The sequence below is a fragment of the Esox lucius genome, chromosome 12 (assembly GCF_011004845.1).
Source record: "Esox lucius isolate fEsoLuc1 chromosome 12, fEsoLuc1.pri, whole genome shotgun sequence".
Taxonomy (NCBI): domain Eukaryota; kingdom Metazoa; phylum Chordata; class Actinopteri; order Esociformes; family Esocidae; genus Esox; species Esox lucius.
The window spans coordinates 22,107,335-22,123,575 of record NC_047580.1 but is presented as its reverse complement, the minus strand read 5'-3'; the positions used below and the strand labels follow the sequence as shown (position 1 = coordinate 22,123,575).

General features: G+C 40.8%; 1 protein-coding gene across 2 annotated transcripts in view; it reads left to right on the top strand.

The window, feature by feature from the left end:
* Window positions 1-16,241, top strand: part of chchd6a (coiled-coil-helix-coiled-coil-helix domain containing 6a) — a 75,201-nt gene that overhangs the window by 42,854 nt on the left and 16,106 nt on the right. For both annotated transcript variants that reach the window (XM_034295704.1, XM_010891485.3), the window contains 2 exons: window positions 396-466; window positions 10,840-10,975. In XM_034295704.1, coding sequence (XP_034151595.1) covers window positions 396-466; window positions 10,840-10,975 — 207 coding nt within the window. The remainder of the gene's footprint in view (window positions 1-395; window positions 467-10,839; window positions 10,976-16,241) is intronic.

Genomic DNA, 16,241 nt, shown 5'->3' with positions numbered 1-16,241 from the left:
TACTAATATTTACAAATTTCGGGATGATGAATAATTAATAATATACTATGAATGTATTTGCATTAGAGCTTTATGTATTATAAAGTTTGACCCTTTTATTAGCAAACCACTCACAAAGTTAAGACTTTTATTTAGTTCAGGGAAAACATTTATAAATTATGGATTCAGACATAACCATTCTTTCAGATCTTTCAGCAGTTCGACGGAGTTGATGTTAGCCAAAATAAAACAACACAATGATACAATAACACACTGATTTTATTTGATTGATGTATGTTTCATGAGGTCATCAATTTCTTGTGTTGCATAATGAAGAAGAGTACATAACCTAACCACTACCAGTAAAGTTTGACATTTGGTAATCACTGTGTGTGTGTATCTTTTTTATATTACAGAATCTGGATAGATACGACCAAACCAAGAAACAGTTCCATGACCAAGCCACAAAATCTGAAGCTCTTGTTACGTAAGTAGAATCACTACAGTCCACCTGTATAGTAACGTTCCCAAGTACTAAAGTACTGGTAAAACTGCAGTGTCAGACAAATACAGACAAAGTAATTCGCAAAGCATTAAAACTTGATTGCATTCTACATTATGTATTTTTGCAGGTTTTCCCACTTACAAAGCATGTACAGGTCTGTCATTTTTATCATAGGTACACTTCAACTGTGAGAGACGGAATCTAAAACAAAATTCCAGAAAATCACATTGTATGATTGTATCTGATGAGACAGAAATAGAGCTTTTTTGTCTAAACTCCACTCCCCATGTTTGGAGGAAGAAGAAGGATGAGTACAACCCCAAGAACACCATCCCTACCGTGAAGCATGGAGGTGGAAACATCATTCTTTGGGGATGCTTTTCTGTAAAGGGGACAGGACGACTGCACCGTATTGAGGGGAGGATGGATGGGGCCATGTATCGCGAGATCTTGGTCAACAACCTCCTTCCCTCATTAAGAGCATTGAAGATGGGTCGTGGCTGGGTCTTCCAGCATGACACCGACCCGAAACACACAGCCAGGGCAACTAAGGAGTGACTCCGTAAGAAGCATCTCAAGGTCCTGGAGTGGCCTAGCCAGTCTCCATACCTGAACCCAATAGAAAATATTTAGAGGGAGCTGAAAGTCCGTATTGCCCAGCGACAGCCCTGAAACCTGAAGGATCTGGAGGTCTGTATGGAGGAGTGGGCCAAAATCCCTGCTGCAGTGTGTGCAAACCTGGTCAAGAACTACAGGAAACGTATGATCTCTGTAATTGCAAACAAAGGATTCTGTACCAAATATTAGGTTCTGATGTATCAAATACTTATGTCATGCAATAAAATGCAAATTAATTAAAAATCATACGATGTGATTTTCTGGATTTTTGTTTTTGATTCTGTCACTCACAGTTGAAGAGTACCTATGATAAAAATTACAGACTTCTACATGCTTTGTAAGTGGGAAAACCTGCAAAATCGGCAGTGTATCAAATACTTGTTCTCCCCACTGTATATTAGTGTGCATTTTCATCTCTGCTTTGCTGTAAATTATACAGTGATTGTATACTAGTTGCTCCTCTATTTTGTCTCCCAGTACAATTTGTCGTAATTGGTGTTGTTGTCAGAATGGCAGACCAGCTTGTTTACTATGGTTGCTAGAGCATAGTGCTATGCTTTTGGTTTCCATGGGGATGTGTTGGCTCCCGTATACTTTGACAATACAGAGGAGTTGCATTTCCCCCTAATTCACAGGAAAATCAAATGACTTTCTCTGACTGAAATAGCCCAGGGATCGTATGGTGCTGCTATCTGTTTTCTCCTTATTACCATAGACAAGACATGGTAACAGTAACAGGTGGGTATGTAGAGAGTTGGAGAATGACAGGATTCTATGACAGGCTGTTTTCACCTGTATCTGGGCTGTACACTCAGACTAAGGTTCCCTTAGAGTAGACTGGAGGTTTTGCAAATTAATGTAGATTGTTGTTTGTAATGCTATATGATAGCCCAGCACAAATGCGCGTGCACACACACACCAACACACACACTTTGCCAACTCATTATCCTCAAAGTGAATTTCAGTGTAAATTCAATTCACCTCGACCATACTTTTATGCATGAGCAAATAACCTGCCCAGATAACAATCTTTTCTTCCCCATTTATTTTTCTTACCAGTTAAATACCAACACACCCCTGTGCAAAGTCCTGTAAACCTTATAAGCTTTTAATTGGCAACTGTCTGACTGATCAGCATTTTAGAATGTCCTTTTCAGCCAAGTAATTATAGTGAGAGTTGGGGACATTTCTTACAAATTGCTTTGCAGTTTTAACTTTCGGAAAAGGGAGACATTTCTATTTAATGTGAAATTGCAAGCTTTCCTGATAAGCCTTCTTACATAGCTTACCAGTTTACTTGCCTTTTTAGACTTAATGCATTTACCATGGATTGCTTTCCAAAGGCTGACCTCCACTCTGCGGTGCACAGAACAGGGATACCCTAATAGCTATAGATGTTCATTCTAAATCCATGTGCTTTATTGCTAAGCCCTGATGTTAACGGAGTGTTAAGCTCCATTTAGTGTGGCTATATCGGTATAGAGCCTAGTTGTTAACAGCGTTTACTTGGTTATGGTCCGAATTGAACATCTGGTATCTCAACCCCATTGTAATGAGTTTAAGGCTGTTTACACATTTATTTGGTCTGTCCTTTCAGACGTTTTACTGTAGAACGTCCCAGTAAAATAAAGTAATACATAAAGTAGTGCCATATGTCTGTGCTATTTTAGGGCGGAGATATTCTGTTGCAGAAATAGAAGCACGGAAATTAATTTCAGTTTTTATTCACAATATTAATCAAACTGCAGTGACGGACAAAAGACCTGTCACATATAAATTGAGTAAATTTGTCATGAATCCAATAATTAGCATTCCAAAATCAGACGTAGGAGTAGCAGCACAAAGACATTCTGAGATCAAGGTGTTCAAATCCCCTACAGTCTCAGTGAAAGGCAGCTCTTCCCTCCTGCGTGATGTGTGAATGAAGCAGTATGGGAGGCAGCATGATGGCAGCTGGTCGGGGACTGCTGTACTCCCTGCCGGCTCTGTGCTAGCCTAGCTCTGTGCTAGCCTAGCTCTGTGTTGCTAACTTATGCAGGCCTTTAATCAGGGCTTTGAGCTGCTAAGATTACGTTACCGTGTTGCTGTCAGACGCTGTGTTGGCCAGGAAGAGACACCCTTTCAGGTAGGGGACATGGCAACATACAGTCGCATGAGAAGATAATACAACCAGAGTGGGATTTGTGAGGTGTGAGTTTGAAATGAACTTCATGGTTATAGTTGTTTAGAATCTTCCTGAAAAGGAAATGAATGAGGAAATGTTGGGCAATGTCTTCCTGTAGGTAGCATCTACATGCTATTAGTACACTTTGTTGGTAACTGGATTCTATTAAACTTGATGGTTTAAACTGTTACTTTTGTTAGATTCTGTCCAGTTTTGATCCATTAACAACATTAATGCAACTGGAAGTCAGGGGAGAGCCATCTTTATTTGCCATGAGGCTACGATGTTAACCTTCCATAGTTCTTTCATTTTCTCCAATAATTACAAGGTTAACACAGTCTTTTATCCTCCAGCAGATTCCCTCCAATATCTGTCTGTCTTCCAATCACATACATTTATTCTATATCCTAACCTTACATGGCCTGGTATTGTCCCCTTTTGAGTTTCCAGGCTCCACAGCTTATCAGGTTGTATGGGGCCCCTCAATAGTAGATACCAGCTGCTTGCGATACGGTACCTCATATAGCATAAGATTACGAACCACTACTCTAACAAGAGAATAGAACTAAAATACATGTGTATCATCAGGTAAAGACAGGCTTCCTCACAATGGTATGTGCCAACCTACGGTCCATGGGTCTATTCTTAGAGTCAATGACAGTCACATGGAAAATTCCTATCAGGAGGTATGGACAGGATGTGTGGAACCCATCAGAAATGGAGCATCACATTTCCTACCTAGTGTCCTTCGTACAGAGATCATTAATACTCTCATTCATTGTGTCGAGCTTAGTTCAGTTACTTTTCATGCCCAGTATCTATCAGTCCCCCCTTCCCACAAAATTAAAAAAAAAAGTACAATCCAATTCCTAATGAACTGACAAAGTCCAAACACATCTGTTAAAAAACCAATAAAGAAAAATAATAAAAATGATTATCTGGCCTATTATTCCTTAAATTAAATGAAAAATATTTGAGAGTGGAAATCTATCTATCCGGGTCACGGCACCATGCTGTTAGGTTCTGTCCAGTTTTGTATCGCATAATTGTTCCCAGAAAATTATCTCCTGTATATACAGTAGTATGTACAGTATTTAGAAGCAATGTTATCCTTTTTAACTAATGATTGGACATTACTTAAAACATTTACAGTGTAATAAATGAAATGTAAGGCTTAGTTTATTTAATTAATGCAAATCAGGTTTTAAAATTGGTGTGGTGCTGTTTTATAACAGTTACTTGTAACTACAAAACTGAGCTTGTTCATGTGTGATTAACAACGTCTGGAAAATTTGTAATGATAATTAGTTAGGGTTCTAAAGCATATCCCTAAATTCTACAAAATAAAGCTTTGTGTAAGACATACGCCTGAAGAAACCAAAGGGTTCATTGTAATTTAGAAATAATATATTTTTTATTTTATAAACACAACTTACACATCAAGTCAAAACTGAACATAAAATAGATAAACTGCTGCCAAGTCTCTTGTTTTTTTAGGAGAAAGCACTGACCACTCTTTGCACATCCTGCCTATTCTTTTAATCATCTTTTCTCCCCAGTTCTTTCTAAAGAAAAAAAGACAGGCAAATAATAAATGAGGGTAAACATTTCACAATGCTGAGCAAATAATAAAACAGTTGATTAAATGAGTAACATCCCCCTTTCGCAGTCCACTTCCTCGTACCTCAGTGTTTATGTGTCTTCATTGAAACGTTGTGGCTTAATGAGATTAGTCGGAAAACTGCAACAATTAACCTTGATTGTCAACAATATGCGTAGGTCAGCATTTTTAATTCGGTATTTGTCATTAATAATATGTGGGAATGTTGTGTCCTGTAATGTTTTAGTTGAGTTTACACACTTTATACTTATTAAAATATTCTGGGGAAACAGACCGCAAATGGGTGAAATAATTTCTACTTTGTCCACATGACTCAAATTTGATTGTTTAATTCCTCAATCATGCCATACAGTTGTGTAAAGCAAACTACCAGAATATTTGGACTCATCTTGAGTCTCTTCTTTACCATCAGTTACGTGTGGGGAGCATACAGTGGATATAAAAAGTATACACATGCCAGGTTCTTGTGATGTAAAAGAATGAGTAAAAGATAAATCATGTCAGAACTTTTTCCACCTTTAATGTGACCTATAACGTGAACAATTCAATTGAAAAACTAACTGAAATCTTTGAGGAGGAAGATGTGCTTCCTCTTTTTGACAATTTCTTTGGCTTCAATTTCTTTAAAATACAGTAGTTATCGCTTTTGCTATCAGATTGCGTTTTATACTTTGTTTCAAGCAAGCAACATGAGGTTGAAAGGTGGACAAAACTACACAAAAACATGACTATCAAAAATGTATCTACGAAGTTGATTTTATATTTTCATTGATATTAAATTGTATTTTATTACTCAGCCGTAAAATAAATAGATATTACTGTTCTGTAGTCTATTATATTATGAGTCACAGTTGCACAGAAACACAACCATACATTTGGATAGCTGATACATTTTATGACTTCTACATTGCTCAATGACACAAATCTTACAGTTGTCTTAACATTAGCAAATCAATGATCATTATATTGCCATATGCTATTTTGCACACTTGCTACTCTGTTAAAATGTAACTGGTTCCCAGACGACATGTTGAATTATCTGTATGTTCAAGATGTATGTATAATGTAGTAAATTTGCTTTATAGCATGTCATGTGCATTTTATGGGTTTTTGCTGAAGAACCACATGCAACAAAAATATGTTTACTGGCTGTGACTTAATACCTAGAACTAAGTCAGAGTACTAACTCATTAAAGCCCTACCTTCAGGTTCCGCGTGACTTTGCACATTTGTGAAATACAAGAGGATACGGTTGAGGTGTTGAAATGGGGCTGCAAGGCTTGGGCTGTGTCTTCATAACTTTCTGAGCTGTACTACCAGAGTTTAAGTAGAGGGTGGCAGTTTGCCTGGCTCCTACCTGACTGCCTCATCCACGGCACTATGTGATGTTTTAATCCAGGTTTTAATCCCAACAGATAATTTGCCAGGGGCGTCCTTCCCCTGCTTGTCGTCCCTGTGTGCATGCTGGCGCCTCATCTCAGCTGCAGTTCCCCCATTCTCCTGGAGCATGACAAGGCTGCCCTCTAATCTCTCTCTACGTGTCCCTTGCCACTAACCAACTTAACTTTCTTTCTAGCACACGTAAAGTTGGGATTCGGCTGCTTTAACTCAAATCAGTTTTCTTGCCGTCTTCTCTTCGATAAGGATTCAACAATAACAAAATGCTTGGCCGATACTGTTAGCCAGTATTCATATAACACCCTCGGTCAATGTCTTCGCCGATACCAGGGTTTTGTGATTTCTGTGCCGGTGTACCTTGGCATAAATTAAATGAAAATCGTGCTTCTGGTGATGATTCTAACGCCAATAAATGCAAATTCAATCATGCAAATAAATGTTTCTGTATTTTATTAAAGACAAAAAAAACATTTGGTGAATAGAAACATTATAAATTATAGTAAAATCAATCAAATAAGATCTATTTCTGTAATTGTTTGTTATTCAATGATGGATGTACCGTAAATAGGAAATAAGTTATTAGACTGTCAACAAAACTACAACAGAGCGTAAGTAATAACAATAAATCAATTGGACACATGACACGAGCAAAAGAACAAAGAAATTATAATAATATTACAGGACAAGAGTGTAATTTAATTATGTGCCATTTTAAAGCAGTCAGATGATATCAATAACAACAGTGTTTGGATGTAATTGGCCGATACCGATTGTTGGTTGGTATCAGTTCATCTCCACTCTTAGACACGTGTATCTGACATACTCTACCTATTTGATATTTTCTATTTAATAGAGATAATGTGTTGTATTGTGGGCCCAGCAAAGGCTTACAAGGAGAGTAGTTGTCAAAGCACTCTGTCTTGGAACGTGACTGCTAGTGTGCTGTATTGTGACACTTCTTCATTGTCTGTAAAGCACGACTCTTGAGCTGCCCAGACAAAGGAGTGTATTTTTTTGATAGAAAAGTTGTGCTGGCTGCACCATTATCATCTTGGCAACATGCCAAGGCACTGCAGTCCTTTCTGAGGTGAACAGAATAAATTGATAGCGTGGAGCTCTCTTCATTGAAAACAACAGACAGTGCAGAAATGGCTTTGAGTGTAAACTAGTTGTTCAGTATTAACAGAATACCAACACAGATGACCATAACCTTGCTCCTGTAGAGTTGAGGAAAGGATAAGAGAAGGAGAGTGGATGTGGTTACCATGGTGTACTGTCAGCAACAGTTAGCTAGCTTCTGCCCAGTTTTGTCATTGTTTTTCTTAATGCTGGTTTTATGGGGTTGCATAGAAAACGTGCAGCCTAATCTTGAAAGACACCATGTCTTGGAAGTGTGAAACAGGCGCACCGCGTAGTATGTAGTACCAAAACTGTAGTTCATGATCATTCGTGATAAGCTTTCTTGTGCTAACATCAACTACAGGGTAATTGAGACATTCACGCATAGAAGATAACCACTTTATAGAAGTTTTGAGGATTCCCATTTCAACTCTTGCTTCTCTGTACTGTAATCTTGAAAATGAAATGGACACAAGGAAATAGCTCGTCTGCCTTGCACTTCAAGGAAGGCGTGAATCAGACGTGACTATTCTTTTCCTTTTCCACTGTGTCACGCCACCTGTCTGTCAGTCGGTCTGTCTCTCTGCGTGCATGTTTTAGGTTTTGCTAGGTTTAACTGGATAAGTGTGACTCTGAAGGGGATGTCAACCGGGAGTGACCCCCATTTGGCTAGCGAGTCCGTTTCATGGAAACCCAGCTCTAACCCGGAGGTCTAACAAGCTGAGCCTCTGCTGAAGTCATTGTCAGCGGGGTCCGATCCCTGACTACCTGTGTTGGAGTTGAACTCTCATCGCTCTGCCTCTGGACCTTCCAGAGCTGACAGGCTTAAGTGTGAAGAAGGGGAGGGAGAGAAGCCCCCCCTCCCCCCCACTCTCCAGCCCTGCAAGTGCGATTGGCCGGGGGAGGGAGTGGAGGAGTAGGAAATAGGGAAGCAGGGGCCTGCACGGTGCTGAGCTACTCACCAGCTCAGTCGGTTGAAAAGCTGTCAGTGCCAAGGCCCTTGAAGGAGCGGAGCGGCAGGAGATAAGACACCGGGGCTAGGTCTTCTTATAGGGCTGCCGAGCAACAGCCGGGGTCAAGGAAACGTGCCTCTAATCTAGTTAATTTCAGCCCCTCCTTTCCCCCCGAAACATGTCAAGTGAATTCCCCTGAAGATAAAGTTTTGTGGCTTTACAGTGTACCAGCCACTGTGATTAATTTATTTATCTGGCTCTCGCAGTAATCTGCTGTGGCTTGGCTGAGGATGGCAGATCTGAGTTATCTTGAGGCGGTGCAGTAGCTATTCTCAGAGATTTGAGTGAGACCTAGAACTCACAGCAGCAGTAGTGTAGAGATACAGTGCTTCTCCTCTCAGACTCCCATCTGATAACACCTGAAATTCTATGAGCTGCGGACCTAGCACACGCACAACCTCTGCCCTCTCTGTTCCTGGCCAATCACAGCCACTGCCCTCTCTGCTCCTTGCCAATCACAGCCACTAACACTCTTTTGGAGTTTCTTATTGTTTGTGCTGCTTAGAATTTCCATTAATTTGATTCCAATCTCTTCCTTGAATATGCACGTTGCAGGCTTGCTAATGGAACTTTTTGTAGTTGCTGTCTTTCTTTTTACTATTTGATTTCTAGCCTTTAATTTCTCCTTTTGCTTCTCCAAGCTCGGCAGACTTTCAGAAGTCTGCCTTTGTTCTGAAACTGCGTGTTCAATGGAGGAGATTAAAAATAATGGGAATCGACAGTAATTAAGCCAAGGCCTAATCTCTCAGTTTTCTGTTATATTTACAGATTTTGAATTTGTAAATTAAGTCTCATATGCACAGCCTGCTCTGCTAAAAACGGCCTAAGCGGCTCAGTTAATATTTTTGATTTAAGACCTCACCTTCAATTTGGTTCAGTTCGGTTCAGCGTTAGTTGCGGCAAACCAATTTTCTGCATCAGGCCCCTTTAATAAACCTACTGCACCTACTGCTCTATCAGGAGCTTTTCCTTTCCTGATGAAGGCAGTTTATTTTAAATTAAAGGAGAGGTTCTTATCTTAGCAGCCCAAAGAACAGCATTGCTTTAGTCTTTTTCTGCTACTGGCATGATTAAACAGAGAGGGAGAGCTTCAGCAGTATGTTAAACGAGGATCTGATACACATGGTCGTCATCCCTTTAACACGCCTTGATGGGCTGTTGATGGAGCTTTATTTTCCATCCTTCTCATTTCTCTTCTTTCCTCTTAACTGTTCAGATAACACTGGCATCTCGCAAGGAAACGCTACCAATGGCATATTGTGCTGGTGATATGCTGCAGTATGATGTGATAGGAACCTTGGATATGTTTTAATTGAAATGCTGGGGTTGACTTGCGTGCTAAATCAAAGCTGAGACCAGGCTTTAATTTGGGTTTCAATTAAGCACAGTGTCAAATGGCCCTCGGAGAATAACCGCTGAAGTGCAGGGCAGCGGCGGCGGCTAGAGAGATGGACAGGGTGGATGGTTTAATGCGCATGACTTTGCTTAATCAATCAAATTTCATTAAGCATGGCAATCTGGCAATGAATCTGCCACAGAGCTCAATCACCAACATTTAGGAATGCACAGACCAATTATGTTACATATCATATTACAACAAGCTAATCCAATTTCAGAATTCAGCCTGATTTGATCAGCTCAACTTAATTTGTTCAATTAGGAATGATTGATCCCTATTTGCACCGTTTGAATCTGTAGTGGTACATTAGTTGTGATAGATAGATTGAGGTGGTACTGTACTAAGCTAAGCATCACCATGTTTAAGTCAATGTCTTTTGAAGGCACAACCACACGCATTATTAGCTGTGTGTCTACAGGAATCTGGAGGCTCAGTGACATCACTGCTGAAAGGTTGCCAGGGTGACTGTTTCCCTGCCTCCTCATCATCCTCCTGTCGCTGTATCGGGTTATTTATCATCGTTGTGGAAGTCAATGCCATGCTTGTCACCGGCTCTTTTAATGAATATTCTCTCTGCCGGTAATTCAGTTTAACCTGTCTCTCCCCATCCATTCCTTCCACTGAAGTGAACGGGGTGGGGAGGAAGACATGTACACCCTAGGGGAAGTTGGTGTGTCTTTGCGTGTGTTGGTATGTAATGTGGAATATTACTCTTTGTTGATGTGAAATGGGTAGCTTCCTTTTCGGGAACAGTTTCAATTCATCTGCATCAAGAATAGTAGAGAATGTCAGATTCCAAATAGCAAGAGGTGTTATTTAGCTTCTCTAGTTTACAACATTCTGTTCCCTTAAGATGTCTTCAACAACGATCACTCTAAAGAAATACAATGCATTGTATCATACATAGCACTCTATTACTGTGACTTGTTACTTGCGTTGTTCCAGTAAAAACATATTTGATTAAAAGAGTTTTCTTTTTATGATGTCCAGGTTGACTCTTGACCTCTGCCTGTTCCTCCACAGTGCAAGAAACACAGAACCAGTTTGCATTAACCTGCAGTCCCAGATTCTCCACTGCTACAAAGAGAACCAGGAGCAGACACTGCAATGCTCAGACCTGGCCAAAACGTACATGCAGTGCATCAACGCAGCCAAGAAGGTCAGTGTTTACTATAGGACCTCACCAACTGGATGTCTGGAGGTTTTCATGGCATATTTCTACACAAAGAGCAAAAAATAATTGTTTTTGTTTAACTGCAGATTTCTTTCAACCATGTCCAGTAAACATTTTACTTTTGTCCCTGCTAAAAATAACCCAATAGCAGGCTAGCTCCCCTCAGTTTAACCACAGCCCATCACAATCTAGCACACAGCTGGCCACACCAACTCAGGCCAGGACACTATTGGCCAACTCCCCTGATATCCGTCTACTTGATATTTTATCTACTTTATGCTCTCCACGTTAAATGGATAGAAAGCTAACATTACAGGTTGTCTGACTTTTCCAGTTAAATAAATCCAGGAAATCTACACTGATGAGCCAAAAAATTAAGATCCCTCACAGGTGAAGCAAATCATTTTGATAATCTCCTACCAAGGGCACAAGTCAAGGTCCGGGTAGATTAGATGGTAAGGGCACACTCCGTTCTGGTAGTCCGTGGGTAGGAAAAAGGAGAAAAAGACCTGGGCCCGGTTTCCCGATAGCATGGCGCTTATGACGGTTTAACGATGCACGTGGCCTTGAGATGGACTTTGTTACAACAAACTCACGCCTGTTTCCCAAACCATCACCTACATTGCTCTTTCTAAATTGCATCTTAAGTGCCACGTTATGGCTGTTTGGAATGGAATTAAGCCGTGTTTTGGGGTTTGGAATTTAATTAGGCCATTAATGTCTGTTGCCTATTGCATTTAGAGCCTATTGCATTTCGATAGAGCTTGATTACTTATCAGAAGCATGTAATATCGCTGGAGATGCATTCTACTGCTACTTAGGCATCAACAGGAAAACGGGGTGGACTTCAGCCAGTAAAAATCATATCTCCGGAAATCGATCACGTGACATCAAATTATCAGTTTCTCCAGTCGCTGTATAGACTATATGTTACTTAAGTTACATTGCAATTAACACGTGATTGGTTAACTGGAAACATAAAGCATAGTTGGAAAAATCCATTCTAATTGTTTGGGAAATAAATAGAACGCAAGAGAAAACAAGCATTCAGAGCTGTAGAAATCAATGTTCTTCTTGACGAGGTAGAGGCACCAGCACCTATCCGTAAAGACATTATCCTACCAAAAGCCTTCGATGCGAGGGTTTCAGATCGTGAACGTTCATTTTGAATTATTTCCTGTTTTATCCTCAGTTATCCTCACTTGTTTGATCCTCAGGTGACAATTGCATTAAATTGCATTAATATCCACTCACACACTTATTATATAATTTGTCTAAATAAATTCTAAATGTAAAATGTTTTGATATTTTTTCTATTGCCTTAATATTAACTGTTTGCGATCACTCCTAACATGTTGAGGGCGGCGCTATTTCACCAAAACAGTGATGTGCCGGTTACGATGGACTAACGGGTGGTCCAGAACACTTGTTAATTAACGAGCGATGTTACGTGCCACTTAAGTAATTATGCTTTCGGGAAACACACTGATTAAACTAACAAGGCACTAACGTGCATCTTAGGATCATCTTAGTGCTTTGGGAAACCAGGCCCTTAGCAGTTTTGACAAGGGCCAAATTGTTATGCCCAGGCGACTGGGTCAGAGCATCTCTGAAACGGCAAGGCTTGTGGGGTGCTCCCGGTCAGCAGTGGTGAGTACCTACCGACAGTGGTCTGAGGATCAACAAAACAGCGACAGGGTGTTGGGCGCCCAAGGCTCATCAATGCGCGAGGGCAACGAAGGCTATCCCATCTGCTCGGAACCGACTGAAGGTCTGCTGTGGCACAAGTCACAGAAAATGTTAATGATGGTTACGGGAGGAATGTGTCACAACACTTAGTACATCTCACCCTGCTGCGTATAGAGCTGTGTAGCCAGATGTCACTAATATTTACACATATGCACTGACATTAACTTTTCTAATAGCATATTCTTCTTTCTCTCTGTTGTAATTTACAGTGTTATGGTTCAAATGCAATGCTTGCCCCTTACAGACCGAATCCAAATGCAATGCTTGTCCCTGACAGACCGACCCAAATGCAATGCTTGCCCCTTACAGACCGACCCAAATGCAATGCTTGCCCCTTTTCTCTGTCTTTTTTCATGAATAAAAATGTACATTATGGTATTTGGTAATATATAGCCCAAATGAAACATGAATCCTTATCAACATAGGATGATTTCCAAAGAAATCTGAGGTGACCCTTTCAGATTTGCCACTTTAAGGACAGATATGTCATACTTTCACTGAACTGGCGATCGGCTCTTGTAAACTGTTGTACATCATTATGGTTAAGCTCTTGCCATCTTATTTGTGTAGTCCTTCTGTAGAGGCTCTGTGGTCTTTCAACACCATTTCACTTAATCATAGACTATTGGTAAACCTTAGACCTCAGTGAATAGACCAGGGGGTGGTGATGGGGGGGGGTTGATTTCTATACCAACTTCAAGTTACAAATTTAGACTGAAGCCTGCTATTGTTGCTATTGTGGAGCTTCATTTAGACCTGGTAGATTGCTTTGGCAACAAAACCAATGGAAATCACAAACCATTTTCAGAAATAGCATTTCATTTCTATGATTTAGCCTAGAGTGGATTTTATTAGGTGTTCAATGCAGGCCTACATTCCATGAAATTGTTTTACATTTGGGCTTTGGACATTTTGTAATTGGTCTGTAACACCATAGGCCCTAGATATTCAACCCTCTCGTTCAAGGACCCTCAGACATTTCACATTTCTGTTGTAGCCCTTCACAGGCACACCATTCACTAATCAAGGGCTTGATGATTAGCTGACAAGTCTAATTAAGTGTGCTAGCCTTGGAATAGAACAAAAACAAGGAATGGTTGGGGGTCCCTGTGATAGTTGTCATAGGCCAAATAGGTGCCGTTAGATTGCATTTTATTGGGTTGTATGATGCATGCAACCACTTTACAAAATGAAATGTAATGTTTACTACCATCGGGTCGACGAAGAAGACAACACTGGCTACCCTCAGCCTATCATTATCTGAATATTAATACATGTCTCAAAACACATTAATCTTTAGGTCACGGACAAGTGTTTAGCCTGACAAACAAAGCAGTAGCTGCCCCATTGCTGCATTTGTAACTGTCAACAAATAGGCTCTACGTGCTGCTCTGACACTACTGTAGCTTTGGTCTTAAAAGTTGCATTCACTGGTTGGAAGGAACATTCGTGGGCTGCTGTCAGTAGAATTCTACTCAAATGCTGGCTCTGCCTACAACAATATCCGACTCAGTTTTGCAGTTTGATTTCTTATGGTTTGTTGCAGAAAAAAGGGAGCAAATATGATGTTAATTTGATCGTTTTAGAGAAAACACTGATCTGCTATATAGTGCAAGCGCAGTAATGTTTAATGTTGTGGAGCCTGGGCAGGCTGGCATTTCTTCTGCTAAACAGTCCTAGAGGAGTTGAGGGGCTGCACATGCACACATCTTACTGAGTGAATTGTTCTGAAATAGTCTAAGTAACTTAGGCCCATTCAAACATTCAGTTGAATAGTAACTGAATATCTGTCTGCCGGCTTTATATAGCAAGCAATGTCATTCACTGTCTGTAGGAGGGATTCATATAGGTCGTGTACTTCAAAAACTGTCCGCTGAGGGTATATACGCTGAACAAAAATGAAAATGCATGAGCTAAAATAAAAGATCCTGGAAATGTATTGTATACACAAAATGTTTGTCTATGTGAAATGATGCTTACAAAGTTGTTTATATTTGTCTTAGTGAAAATGTTTCCTTTTGATAATCCACCCACATGACAGATGTGGTATATCAAGAATCTGATTAAACAGCATGATCATTAAACCATGGGTTGGGGACCACAAACTCCAAAATGTGCAGTTTTGTCACAGAACACAATGCCACAGATGTCTCAAATTCGTGGGAGTGTACAATTGGCATGGTGACTGCAGGAATGTCCAGAGCTGTTCCAAGGTCGACCTGACTGCAGTTTGGTTTCGTAACTGATTTCAGTTGGCAAATGCAAAATGTGTAAATTAGCACGTAATTAATGGATTTCAACTGACTGTTTAACTACGTGAACTGTAACTCAGTGTTGATGTATTTGCCTGCTGATCCAAAAGAGTGTGCTTATTCCTTCCAAAGTGAAGGCTGCCCTTGTGGCCAACAACCTTGGGCAGAACCTTTGGCAAACGTGCCAAATTTGGGACACTTTAATGGAGCCAATATTTTAGCCTGTATTGGACCTACATTCTGCCAATGGGCACCTGGTCTGAAGGATGTGATCTAGGTGATAAAGGTCAAGATGTTTGTAGCACCTCCAGTTGAGTCAAGTCTGGCTTTCTTAACAGTGTTCTGCTAGAAGCGTTCCCATTCCTGAAGGTTGATCAGGGGTGCTGCAGCTCATTTTCTGGAATGCACTCCTAAAGTGTGTGAGAAATTCCATCGTACCAATCTGATCCAACGAGATACTTTGTCCTCATTCTAACCAGAGTAGAGCTGGAGGTCAAGAAACATTTGAAGTTATTCAAAGCGCACTGCAGATCATAGATATAAGGAAATGTTTGTGGAGCGCTGATGCTAGTGTAAAGCATCGCTGTTAACTAGACGAGCATTCATGAAAAATCTATGATTTTGCGTGGAAGTGAACATACTAATTGTTTTCTGTGGATGTGTGACTCAGCCCTGTGTGATGGGAGCATGTTGCGGGACTAGGCTGGAGCAGCACAGCAGGCCTGTTGACAGCTGTGTTACCAGAAGTCTTATTACCGGATGATTTCTACATGGTTTCTGTTGGAGGCCGTCAGCCCAGACCCACTGCAGACCTAGCCATACACAACCCCTTATTAACGCTCGGCAATGGAAAGGCCTCTTCTGATCTCTGTGTGTGTGTGTGTGTGTGTAGACAAATATGCACTTTTATGTGTGTGTCCCTATGTGTTTGTTGCGTATCTCCCCCTCAGTTTCATCTGAAGTAAATAGGCTTGGATTGTGGTGATAGTTAGAGTGAAGAAACAGGGGCAGGCCTTATTAGAGAGGGGATGTCTCGCCTCTGACACGTTTTCCCTCATGAGGAGGCCTGGAGAGCTGAGGCCAGAGCAGAGCCAGTCAGCAGAGCATGAGCTGGGGGCTGGGGAGGGGGGGGCCGCGTGTGGCTAGGAGGAGGCTGGGAGGCGCCCACGCTCTCCCCTGTCTCGGATAATGAGTTGAGATTGCCTTATCCGTCTCCGCGCTCTGCAGGATTCTCAAGTCATTTACAGAGA